The 14058-nt window shown below is 40.9% G+C and overlaps 1 protein-coding gene across 1 annotated transcript in view; it reads right to left on the bottom strand.

The window, feature by feature from the left end:
* LOC310892031 (uncharacterized protein) overlaps positions 1-13788 on the bottom strand; it is a 183137-nt gene extending 169349 nt beyond the window's left edge. Inside the window, exon 1 of the mRNA XM_083819459.1 lies at positions 13574-13788. Within this exon, the coding sequence (XP_083675585.1) occupies positions 13574-13590 (17 nt within the window). The 5' untranslated portion in view covers positions 13591-13788. The remainder of the gene's footprint in view (positions 1-13573) is intronic.
* Positions 13789-14058: the final 270 nt, after the last annotated feature.

Here is a 14058-nt window from a genome sequence, read left to right on the forward strand (position 1 = left end):
CAAGCACAGATGGCAATCCTACCTTAAGGCTGAGGATTGAACACCATCCTTCCGAAGTGATGACTCCATAAACATTATGCACCCCCGGGTTCTTCTCCTCCCAGTGCCATCAGAGAGCGGTGTTCCAAGTTTTTTAAAACTGAGCTTTAAGGCAGCACAGATATTGCCTTGTTTCCAGGTTTAGCCTGACCCGAGGCTATTGCCCAGGGTGTAGCAGTGGTGTTTTCCAGTACAGGGGCAACCACAAAATTGCAACCTTTCCTTCTGTCCAAACACGTGCAAGACATACAGACACAACGCCCTTGGGAAGAAAGGCAAACTCTACTGCAGAAACCACTTGCCCAAAGGCAGGAAGGCCAGTAAGTCTGCCTTATTGTTTGTTAGTCTCTCCGTAGAGAGAAAAGAAGTCCTACTAAACAGAATTGTTCAGGAAGAGGATTTTACCCAAATTTCAGTAAAAACAACTTGGGGTAGGTAGTGTTACTCACCATTTGCTTCTATAATTTTGCTGTGGGGGAAAAGCCTGAATAGAAATCGTGGAGCAAAACATTAACACACTGGTATGTTGCTGCACGGTGTGACACTTCTGGAAGGGCAGAATTTTGTGTCAGCTGAGCTCACCCGCAATCAGAAAAGGGGAGTAGCACCGACATCTGATGATGCAAATGGATGTCTTTGAAACAAAAGCATCTGTGTGTGATAATGACAGGTTTGGTAGCTCCACTTTGCCTTTGCAAAGCTGAGCACAGGGAAAGGACAGCAAAATACAACTTCCCAGACCCCTAAAACCTGTCTGCCTCTATTCTATCAGCACGGGGACACCAGTAGCTCTCTCAAAATCAGGCTCTCTGTAGAGACACAGACAAATACACAGTTAACCTGTGAAAATCACCCACACATTTGATTTTAAAAGACCATCTGTCAGGTTCTCGATGTCCTTTTTTCCTTTCTTCTGCTGCACCTACTTTCTCTGGGGAGGAGCTGATCTTGTTGGGGCTGCTGTCCAAGGAACCAAGTACCTTGTGTTGAAGGGTTGTCATAAAGCTCCCCAAGAGCCTCACTTCTCATTTGAGATTCCTCTCAGTGTGCTCATGCAGCCAGTGCACAAAGTACAGTGCCCGCCTCTGCCCGAGACAGAGCTGTATGTGTGTCACGCAAGAGGGCAGAAAGTGAAACAGTGAAAGACCAAAGCAACAGAAATCCATAGAGCATTACATGATTTACATGAGGAAGCAAGAAAGATGCAGCTCCTGCCCCCATTTCTCACCCTCACCATCAGCTGTAGCGCAGGGTGCCTGCAGCAGCAGCATAGCCCGATCCGAGCCATGCTCCTCAGGAAGACAGCCAGCATAACTCCAGGAAATGTGGCCCTGAGAAAACCCTATGGGGAGAAAAAGCAGCACTCCTGATAAGGGCTGGCTAGAAAAGAGACTGACTTACCAACAAAGCCACCACAAGTATTCTTTGTAAGTAACCAGGATTACTTGCAAGGAAATGCCTGACTTCTAACATAAATTTTTCTCCCTACCCCAGGTTACCATGGACTTTGACTAACTGCCTAGCTCAAAATGGGTTAGATCAGTTCTCCTTTTATTGCAAGAACTCTCTTAGCTTCTTGAGCTGTATGTCCCCTGAGATCTACCTTTTCACAAGTTCAAACTTCCCAGAAAATAACCCGATTCATTTAATTTGCACACAATTTCTGCCACACTGATATGCCATCCTGCACTCTTGCCTTGCTCCGCAGCTGTCTTGACGATACTGATCATTTTCCAAAAGCAGAGGCAGCCTTGCATGGTATGTGAACTCTTCTGCAGTCTGACCTGTACCACTCTACCTGCCAGCTGAATGGGAGAAAAAGATAAGTGCTGGAAAGATACGAGATAGCTGGCAAGACCAAAAGCAAGAGTTTGAGAAAGATCTCATTCATTTGCATGCACCTGACCTCACTGGCATTCACAAACGATTAACATCAACTGCCATGGTCAACACTTAATTCACACAGAAAGCTGCTGCTAGTTTCACTTCATTAATATTGACGTCTGAACTCAGTAGCTATGGTGGATTACGATTAATAATTATTTATAGCCAGCTATCTGCACAGAGCATGCCTGTCTAATGCTGGGGTCAGGTGATGAATCTTGCCCTAACAGTTCGCAAGCTGCCCACCTCTGCAGCTTTTCAGCCAGCCACTTCACCTCTCCTAGCTCAGGCACCGCCACCAGCTCTCACACTTGTCCTTTTATGGGTGCGATGTGTCTTCACATGTAAAACTCCAGCTTATTCCACACTTTGGGTAGGAAGTTGCAACACAGAATGATATTTCTTTGAAGAAAAGTGAGAGGGGGGAGAAAAGCTAGATGGCAGCAGCAAAGGTAAGGACTGAAACATGCAGATGTGATACATTTTTATTAATCTCAACTTCTGGTTCAGAAACACACCTAGAAGTCCAGCTCCTCTCAGACTCCACAGGGAACAAAAATCCACTTTGCCTCTGTATTTACAGGTGCAGCCAGTGAAGTTCTGCATCCTGCACAAGCACCACCGCTTTAAAACCAGACCCAGCTCTTGAGAGCCATCCAGCCCCCGGTGACTAATACAGCAATGAGCCAGCAGCGAGGACGAGCACAGGTTTTGTATCAAATCAGATCACACAGCTTCCTGTTATCGTTACTCAGATGAGGCCAGCCCCATGGTGTCCCACGCAGCACTCCACGGGTTACAAGTGGAAAAAGTGAAGCAGCATCCCTCATAGCCGTGCCACCAGCCATCCCTCTTGGGCCAGGACAGCGGTGCTGTTCTTGCCTGTACTGCCAGCAGCCCAGCAAACTGGGACTGCTTCTGGTACAGCTGACTGGGCAGTGATTCATAAATAACCACGGCTCAGCACCCGCTTGCTTCATTTTAGCTTGCTTTCTAGCCCCCCAAAACTGGGTTACCCAGAGACACTGAAGAATGTGAAACTGAGAGGAGAAAACTGGAGCCTCTGGCACCAGTGGGTTGGGTATCTGGGAGAAGAAAACTCCAAGGAAACTTTGCAGCTCTATGGGTTATTACTTTTCTTTTGCCTTCCTCATGCAGTCTCCCAGATGCAGAAAATCCTCAGCCATAAGCTCAACATATAATAAGTTTCCACTTAGTTTTTATAAACTGCATTATAATTAATAAATAAAACTTTATTATATTTCCTCATACTAACTTCAGTCAAAATTAAGACCACTTTCCCCTTACCACATTTTTTTCCTCCAATAATAAATATATTCTCCTCTGAAAAAGTATATCCTTTTTCTAGGGAACAAGTCCAGAATACCCCAGTTATTTCAGTCTCCAAAAGGCACTACAAAAATCAAGCAAATCTGTATCATTTCACCCGCTTTCGAAGCTGCAAGACAGAAAAATTGCTGTATTTGAAAGTGATTGACTTTTTATAAGATGACCATTTTCCCTATCAGCTCGCAGTGTTACCATCACCACTCTCTGGTTGCATGGATTTAGCAACTGTTGTTACTGCCATGAACATTTTCAAAAGGCACCAGATGTTTGGGACCTTTTGAAAATTAAAAAAAAAAAAAAAAAGCCATGTCAATGTTTTTGCTCTCTTACACTATATATGAGAGTTCCTCACTATTATAACCCTGATAAGAAAATCTGAAGGAAGAAAGCCAGAATTTTTAAAGAAACACTCACTGAATCTTGTTGAGGAACAAAATCGTGATGACAATGATTGATGTGTGTGTGTGTATATATATTTATATATATAAAAATAAAAACAAATCCTAATTTTCAATCAGAAGGAAAAAATATTTGAGCAATCTTACAATATTTGGGCCTATGGCTGTGTTCTCAGAATCTAGCAATAACACCCCAAGATACTGTATTTTTTTTCCTTGCCATATACTTTTTAAATATGAAAACAGCCTTTTCAACCCATGTAAAGCGGTGGGAGAAAACACACACAGATACACAGAGATAAAAATAAGTTAAAATTATTTAGTCTAGAAAGTTTGCTAGACCTCAATCATTAAAATTCATTAATTAACATATAAATTATTTAGAAGGAATTAGACATGCTTCTGGATAGAGCTGGCATCCTACAGAAAATGGGAAACCTTGCAGCCTTTCTATCATTAGAAACAGTAATCGAGGCTCTTTCCTGTATTTAGTCTTCTATTTCCCTAGGATGTTTAGGAAATTTGAATCTTCAGTACCCCTAGCACTCTGTCACAGCTGGCTGAAATTGCTCTGACATTATTAGGCAGGCACGCAGACACCCACAGTGTGGTCACATAAGCATCATCTCCTAAGAGCATAGGATAAAAAGAAAATTACGATAGCTGCCTGTATATGTGATTGTTGGAAAGATCCTCGCACGCTTTTGCAGCCACATTCAGGCAAGAAACTGTCTATGTTATGAGATAATTAGCAATCTGATGAGCAATTCACATATGAAAAGTGTTACATAAATCCCAACATCATTATAGCTAAGAACAGGGTAATAATTACAGCTAAGATCGCCTGCACGCTTTACTTCCTAAGTCCACGGGATTGTTTTTTTCCCAGACACTCGTAACTTTACTTACTAGTCCAATCCTAGTCTCTTTGCCCAAAGTCAGCTGCAGTGAGACCACTGATGCAATGTGAGGACTATTTCCTTCACTGCTTGCCTGGAGCTAGTCTTCTAGAAGACTCCATTAGAAGAATTTGGCTGCTGTTAGGTGGAGTTTGTTGCAGCAGAGAGCAGTACATTTGGATTTAAGAAGAGCTTTCACTTTCATTGATATTAAGAAAAAATGGGAACAGGTGAAACATACCAATCACAAGGTGTTATCTGCACCCTACCTTTCCAAGACTGCCTTCCAGCCTTTTCTTCAGAGGCCAGTGTGTTCCTCAACTTATAAAAGTTGGTTTGTATTATGACCATAACTGGAAATAAAATAACCTTAAAATACAAATCAGGAGTATATCCAATATGTAAATCAACATCTTTATGAGCTGCAATGATGATGAACAGGCAAGTCACAACCATTCCAAATTAACTTTTAGTTTTGTCTGCATCCCCTTAGGACGAAGAGAAAACAGGGCTAAAGATCTCACCAACCACCACACACAACACCTCAGCTGATATGCATGCATTATATAAAAACAGCATGGAGTTGCTACATACACCGTTTAACCTCACAGAGGCTACCCAGTTCTAATTTCGCTCTTATGCAAATTAGGAATTAATCGAACTGTGCAGACATAAGCGGCCTCAATGTGGTGTAAAGGTGGTGGAAATTACATCCTCACCAAGCCCACGTTACGTGTAAATACCGTTCACACAAATGAAGTGAAACACAGTAACTTGGTAAGAAACGAAGTGCTCAGGAGCCATCCTCGAAGTGTTTCACCAAGCATCTGAGCCTTGTGCCTCGCCACACCCAAACACCCAGGCTGCAGATACATCGGACCTCTGCCATGCGCATGAGGTTGGTCAGTAGATGACCACGTGGAGGCTTTCAACTGCAGCAAGCCAAGGGTCGCTTGGCTCCTGCCCAGGAAGGGTGAGACTTCCCCAGTTGCCTTTCCCTTACTGATGGTTGTAGAGAACCGGGGTGTGGACACAGATGGTTTCTGTAGAGCAGATGATGCATGACAGGGGCTTACCCTGTGCTTACCAGGCTGTGTCTCACATCACTTAGCTACAGCCAACGCCAACTGCTGGTACAAAAGGTGTTCCTGCTGCTGTGCCATTGGGAAAAGCTAGGGAAAGCTGATGCCTCGCTCTTCACCTACATTACAGAACCACAGATTCTGCAAACATCTGACCAGAAGCAGGATGCGTCAGCTGCCTTCCACTAAGCAAAACAAAATAACTGTTTAAGTACTGACACAAATGCAAGGATCCTTGTGTGCTCTGCAACTTGTACAATACCAACAGAAAGAACTGTTTAAGTCAACTACTTTCAAGAGTGTGGTATTGAAAATATTTCAGTAGGAACATGCTGGGCGTGATGTCCGCAGGTACTGTGGGTATTTCAGACTGGCACCGGTTTATATTCATCCAAAGGCCGAAAAGGATGAGTTACATAACCCCATGACTATAAAAAGCCATACTTCCTATATCAGAGAAAATGCAAAGAGGGAAGTTATTTTCAGAAAACGGCAAGCTTCTGTGATGACTTTCCAAGGTTGTAATTATCATCATCATTATTCTGCTGCTCACTTTTAATTATTTTGAGTAAACATATTGATTTTTATCTTCATATCAGAACGGAACTTTTTAATCCATGTCATGTTATGGACTAATGTGTCAACCTGAAGCTTAGCGTCCAACCCCGATGGCAGATAAATTGGTACTGACACTGCTTAGTTTAAGTGTCATAAGTGTTTTACAAGATTTGATACAGAGAAGATAAAAACACTAGGGCCAAATACCCAAAGGACACTGGGGAAGAACTAAGAACTGTGTGACCTTTTGGATGTCTGGCTTCTCAGACAATTGTTTCGGTGGTTTTCTTTTTTTTTTTGTCTGCTTTTGTCTGAAATTCTAATTAAGACAAGCTTCCCAAATGCTACTGCTTGGAGCTCACAGGATAGCCTCCTGAGTGCTACTTCACAGCAATAGCTTTATGATTAGTGTGAAAGCAGGCTTATACAGCATTCTGCAGCTAAATGCAGCTACTCAAGGCTCCTCGTAGACACAATGGCAAACAGTAACTTTATATTCTATTGCTTGTTACCAATGCTCTTCTCAGTGCTGACAGGAAGTATTGCTGAACAATTCTGTGTAAGTTTTACTTCTCCATTTTAATGTTTTATTATTATATGCTTCAACTATCTGTCTTAGCTCAGCCTCTGAGTCTTGCCATCCACCTCCTCCTTGAGCAGATTTTTACTGACTCCTTCCACAGTTCACTTGATGTTAAAAGGTTAAAAAGTTCACATAATTTTACCTCCACAACTAGAAAATACACCTGAAAACAGTACAGCTAAAGAAAATGAAGCAGTGAAGTTGTAGATTAAATATTCAAATAAGTTTTCTTGCATCATTTTCCCTGGGTGCCTTTATCTCTAACTTCCTTTATTATTATTATTTTTTTTTTAACTAAACCAAGAACATTCTTTCTGAGCAGTGCCTTGACTGAAAATGTCCCAGCCACCTGGGAAGTGCAGCCATCTACAGCAGGCACCGAGTAAGTAAAACTCCTCAGGCAGCCCTCCACTAACCAAGAACTCCGTCTAGATATTCTCTTATTTAGGCCAAATGTTTGAAGTCAGGTTTGTAGAGATGGCCAGTATACCTCCAGAGATCACATCACCAATGCACTAAGCATGAAATTTTCCTGTAAAAACAAGAATGAAGCTCTCAGCCAGTTTGGCAGTATAGATACACACAAAACCAGAGCATTTGAAGCTAATCTCACAGGTATCACCTCAGAAACTTGGGCTTTTGCAAGCCCGCAGAGGAAATTAAAATGCCAAAGAGGATATGAGACCACTCAGAATAAAAGCCACCAAAGCAACTCTCAATACATTTATTTCTCACTGATTATCATGATGGGGATGATCTAATTGCAGTTTTGCTGCATTTTTTTGAAGGCCAGATTCCACAGGATGCTAAGCAACCTTGCCTCTTACATATGCCTAACGCTTCCTTCTAGCTAAGCTTCACTGAAATCAACTGGGCTTGAGCACATAATTAAGTGCAGGACAAAAAATGCTTAACACTTTTACATTATCCTCTATTTTAAAGATGCAGATTTGTTCTTGTCTGCTATTTATGGCTCATCTGTCCCAGCTTGGCAATGACCAACAAGCAATGAGGAGAGAAAACGTAACACGCCATTAACTTAATGTAAATACTTTGCAAAACTACAGCTTCATAATTGCACAGATCATTTGAAATAGTGTAAGCAAAAACAGTGGGTGACTGGAAACAGAATCCCTCAAAGTCCAGGACCAATGACAGATACCACAAGTAATGATGTATATTTTAAAAATCCCCTTGATATATATTCAGATATTTGTTTGTGCTGGCTTACTAAAAAGCAATGAGATGTATACAACATCTGTGTAAGTAATACAATGACTGCACTAGCTAAAATAATCGTGCTATCATATGCCTATACATAAACCAAACCCAGTAATTTGCACATTTCCCTAAGACAAGTTTTTATGCAGATGCACCTCTGAACTACGGACATTTGTGAGGTTTTCATTTAAATCACACTAGCTCATACTCGAAACCTGAAGAACAAGAGTGAGATTTCTAGCACGGTGGGTTACAAAGCAACAACAAATACCCTTCTCACAACATGGCTCCCCACAGCAACAGCAATGTCTGGATTCATGAGGCAAGAACTGCCTTGACAGCCTCTTGATATAGCTAAGGACTTACCCCAAAACACAGTTTACTCAAGAGAGGAAAAAGACAAAACAAAAGGCATCAGGTAAACAAAAAATCCTGGATATTTAGAAAGGTGAGATCACTCTCTGAAAAAGCCTTGATATCTGTTTAATTTTGCATTTTGCAAAGTGCTGTTCCCTTTTGCTGAACTCCTGTAGGTGGTAGTGTTGGTATAACACGTTACAAGTAATTAAGGCGGCCTCTTGGGACACTGCCCATCCCTCCAGAAGACTTCGTTCTTTAAGACATGCTGGCTTACTGCCAGGTTACACTTTCTCCAGGGATGGTACTCCTTATTCTTAGGATCCATAAACAAATCATTAAATTAACACCCATGTTTATTCAAGAAACAGTAACACCTGTGGTGTCAGAACACGTGAGTAGGGGAATACAAGCAGACCCTATAACCAATACAGCCCTTATTGATCCTGTTATTCTTGAATTTTAGCCCTTTTTATTTGCTAAACAAGGTTAACAAATAATGTTGCTTCTTTTATTGCATATGTCCTCTACCTTTTAGTAATAATAATAAAAAAATCCACAAAAAGCAGTGTCATCTAGAATTGCTGTAGCTTCCTACCAAAAATAAAAATAAAGAGAAACATTTAAGAAAAATGTGTGTGTGTGTCTGCTTTTGTTTTGTGGTGGATAAGCAGAAAAAAATAAGGTTTTAAACAAAAGCAAACAATTGTTTTTGATGGAAAAGATAATTGTCAAACCAACAGTTCTGTTCTTTGCTCAAGTAACTCCAATTACTAGATGCAGAATCAAACACACAGAAAACGCCTTTCTGCAGAAATGCAAAATCTCCATATCTACTTAAACACACCATAAAAGTGCTTAGAAATAATTGCAAATATGGCAAATATAACAAAGCTCCAAGTCCGGGTCATGAAACAAATAAGAAATGTTCTTCCAGACAGCAGGCAACCACTAGTGATGTAAATGGTTGCAGTGCAGATGGAGAAGGGCTTTAAGAATTCCTTATCTCCTTACATATGGAGCTGCAACAAGAAAACCTGTCTGATAATAAAGCAATTTTCAAAAGCCCTCACGAAATTTCGACAGTCACAATGCAACCCATTCACCCTGTTTTTATGTGGACAATAAAAGACTGAAAAAACAACAAACATAACATGATGGAAAACGTGTTCAAATCATGCGAAGCTGCTGTGAATAAGTGCTGCAGTTCGCCAGCGCTTATTTTAACTACAAAAGAGTACTGTGCCATTTGGCTGTACTGCAGGGACACTATAACATATGCATCCCTCAGTTACTGTTGCGTTTAGGAAGTATTAAAGATGGAAAGCCAGATACAGTGCCATGAGGGAAGGTTTTGTGTAATAGATAAGAAAGCCAGTTTTAAAAAGGAGAAAATAATTGAACAGGATAATGCATAGAGGTAAGGGCTTTTTTTTTCCCCCTATGTTTTGGGCCTGTGGCAGAGAAGGTACCTGCTCTGTAGCAGGGTTGGTCAGAGTGCCTTGATTAGATGCACTCATGGCATGAAGAAATGAAAACAAGCCTGGGGAGGCATTTGGAAAGGACTCAGCTATAGGAGAGCACACACCAGCACGTCTGGCCAAGAGGCAGCTTCACTACGTTGATCTGAACTCAGACTGCCACGGTGCTGCCGGCTGCTCTTGTCATGCCTGATGTGTCTCCAACACAGCAGCACTGAAACGGATGCCATTTCATGCCCACGCTAGATTTGACTGGAATCCAGCAAGGGCAGTGGGTGACTACACCCATCTCTTTCTTCACCTGAATGATATCCATGGTCTCCGCTGCTTGCTCTCCTTAGCACTGCAAGTAGTAGTGGCTGCTGGATCTTGGCAATGGCTTTTTCCAGCTAAAGCAGGGCTTGAATTTAGCAGGCAAATCCATTTTAATTGCCTTTTTTTTCCCCCTCTTTTGGTCAAATTCATCTGAACTGTTAAATGTCAAACACTGGTAACGATGAGGCAGTTCCACTGAGCGGCAGAATGAATCAAACGCCTTAGTTACACAAGAGTAGGCTGGCAAGTCCCCCTTAAAAAAGCCCACACAGTGAATTTAAAGCTGCTCTTTTCCCCTACAAATCAAATCAGCTGTTTGACAGCCAAATGTCTGTGCCAGAGTAGCCCAAGAAGAAAGAATTGCCCTTAGATATATTTCCATGAGATATGGAGATTTACAGAACAAAAATGAAGACAAATCTGAAGAACCAAAGAAGTAGATCATTATTTTAGGCATTATTAAGCAACTACCAGCTATCCAAATCCCTGCTTTGCACAAAAAATGTCTGCAAAGTCTTTCCCTTGTAGTTCATCTCTGGTTATAAAAAATCTAGTCCTTGTGCCTTACCTGACAGTACAGAGCACAAAGAATGCAAAACTGAAAGGGAAGTGAGTTTAAATGTCAGAATTAGGTGCATATCTCTCTCAAATCCCTGCCCAATGTTCAGTATTGAGCATACTTTGCAACTTTTGCATGCGTATCTGGAGCAAGTCTATCACTCCCCCTGCTTAGAATACCACCTTTTTAAATTCAAAATTAAGATCATGGCATACAAAATCTTACTTTCTTTCATCAATAGATCAGCCCTGATTGGTGATTATTATAAAAGATTATTCAAAATAATCTTTTTCACTAGAGGGTTTTCACAGTGCGTGTGAAAAAATTCAGTCTACTACTCAGAGAAATGACACAGACTTCACCAGGGGTACTTGTTAACTGAACCATCTGAAGCATGGGGTCTTAACCACCCTTTTGCATTATTGGCAGAGCTCTCCCACCAGAAAGAGAGGAGCAGAGGGAAAATGTTATTTTGTACTAACTCAGAAGGTTATCAATAAAGCAAGTTTCTTGACCTCTAAGTTCACATCTACAAAATGGAGTCTCCTGAGGCGAATTGCTATTAACGAAATACTACAGAGTCTCTGCTGGAGAAGCAAGACTTAGATTCCATTTCTTGAGACACATTGTAGTAAGTTCTTTTCACCCTAGATTGAAGTACCGCCTAGGAAAGATTATAAAACTTGTGGCTGTCACTATTAGTGCTGAACAGCTGGATTACCAAGACTTTCTGGGGAGCTGTAGCCTATCCATCACAAGTAAAGCATTCAGCAATTTCTCTTTCATAACCTTAGCCTTCTAAAGAAAGAAATTAAATGGTAGTTCAAACATTAGCCCATTAAATCACTTATGAAATTTGTACTAAAGAAAATCTTGTTTCTATCACCAAAGCTGTTAGGTATTTACCATTGTCCTTCTGTCTCATAAAGTTTGCTTTGTCTGTATACACATTACACATACACAGCACACAACTGTGAAATTCTAAGAATAGCAGAACAACAGGAAAATAATATCCACAGATATACTCATCCGTTCCCACTTGTAATTTGTTCTGGCCTCCTTTATTCCCCTCTGGCTATTTTTCCAGGAACATGAAGATGAGTGGTTACTACTCATGGAAACATTGAGCTTCTGTTATTTGCAGAAATACTCACAGACTGTGTGAGTCTGGAAAGAAGTTGTGCCTAGGGAAGTCAATATGCTAATCATTTCAAAAAATACTAAACGTACATCTAGGTAAGGAGGAGACTTACCCTAGTGTTTGCTAGGCGACTAAATTACAGAGTGAATGACCACAAGACTTATTGAACTAACAAACCATCCTTATCAATTCAGAAGTACAATAAACAAATTGCTTCTTACAAGTCAAGTGGATACCTATTAGCAGGATCACTTAATGAGAATTAAGGGGGGGGAGAGGGGGGGTTAAGACAGCATAAACAGAGCTGTCTAGGTGGAAAATGTTTCCAGCGGGAAATTTTCATAACCAGTTGCTCAGTTGCTAAAACAAATGGTGCACACTTCATACATATTCATTTAGCCACAGACACACTGCATGACAAACCTAATCAAGTCCAGGAAACAGAGTATGGGTTAGCTGAAAGAATTAAAAGAACTGGTAAAGGAAAACAAACTACTTTATCTCTGGTTTGCTGGTTTGAATCCAATCCATATTAGTAGACATGAAGTTGTTACCCTCCAATGTCTGACTGTAAAGCAGCCCATGTGAAATGAGCTGGCAGACTTTGTTCTGCCTTACCGAACAGGAGACTCAGCAACCTCTTCCTCTTCTTTTTCACATGTGCACACATCATTTTCAGAAATTGAGATTGTATTAGAACACATAGCAAAGACAGACCAAAGCTTCTGAGTGCCTGTACACAACCAACTCCTGAGCTGTTAGTTATTGTGACTGCAGGAAATAGAAGAAGCACAGCAAAATATAAGCATCCACAATCATTATGCGTTTTCTTCAAGGATGCAATGTTTATTACTACAGAATTTCCCTTCCTGGTCATTTTCCTGTTGCTACATAATTACTGTCATTCTTTGAACACTAATGTCTGCCCAGTTTCTGATTAAGAATCCAAAATAATAATCTCTCGATTTCAGAAGCCTCGTGGCTAAAAAACTGAACTATAAAAGGATGTCACACTCTCCAACATATAAAAGTGAAAAAAAGTTGTAACGCTTTATACTGGAGAGATTTATAACTTGCCCAACAAAAAGAATGTTATAAATTTTTCAGTAAAAAGTTGAAATGAGCATTTTTTTCCCCTCAAGCAAACAAGGTGTAAACTGGCTTCAGTTTTCATAAGTTTTTGTGAACATATTTGTGGGGCTTGGTGCCAGTTTTGAAATAGCTACAAATTACTGTAATTTGGCAATGTTTTGTAAAGACAGAGGAGATGTACAAATTTTAGCTTATTGGCTGCAATAATCATTCAGGATTATTTTATTGAAACAGCACCTATAATCTAAAACCTACAGGTTCGATGTTAAGCACGCCTGCCAGGTAGAGCTTGAATTTGCTTTCACTCACTGTGAGCCAGAAAAGCTCGACATGAACTCCAGTTATGACCCAGTTTCAATGACCTTCGAGCACTAAAAAGCAGGGCACACTTAGTGCTATAAGCTCTTGTCGTTTCATCCTTGACTAATACTTTGTCAGAGGCAGTAAACTGCTGTTTCAATACAACTCAGTATTTTGCGACCCTCCAGAATATGTTTCCAAGATCTGCTTTCAAAAGGAAAAAAGGTAGCTGAAATTTGCAACGACCACTCTCAAAACCAAGTTTCCCAGTTTTCTGATAAAACAGAACGATGGGAATAATAAATTGCACTTACCCTCTGTCTAGTCCCATCCATTTGCAATGCAGGCCTTCTTGACTTGCCAGGAGGATAAACAGAAAAAAACTCTCACTCTTCCTGAACCGAACACAAAGCTATTGTTCCTTGCCTCATCTTCTGTCAGCATTCCTGTTTCTGTTGAGGAATGAAAATCAAACAAATCAATGGTCTACTGAAAGAAAGGGTGAGAAATTGCAAAAGAGCAGCCATAAAATGTCCTACTAATTTGGAAATCAATTCAGCCCTGAAACAGCTGGGTTAGGCCCCACCAAATGGTGCTTGATAATGAGAATCACCTGGCTTAAAATACATGTCTCCTACAGCACAAGTAGTTCAGAGTTGGTTCACGGTTTGTTTGTATGTTTGTTTGTTTGTTTGTTTTTCAGGGAAATTCATTAGAGTCCATTTTGAGGTTTACCCTGCTCCTTCAGATGCATGAGCCAAGTGAGGCTCAGAGCTGCCCGTCAGGTGCAGGCCGCATC

The sequence above is a fragment of the Anser anser genome (genome assembly GCF_964211835.1).
Source record: "Anser anser genome assembly, chromosome: 1".
In the NCBI taxonomy this organism is placed as follows: domain Eukaryota; kingdom Metazoa; phylum Chordata; class Aves; order Anseriformes; family Anatidae; genus Anser; species Anser anser.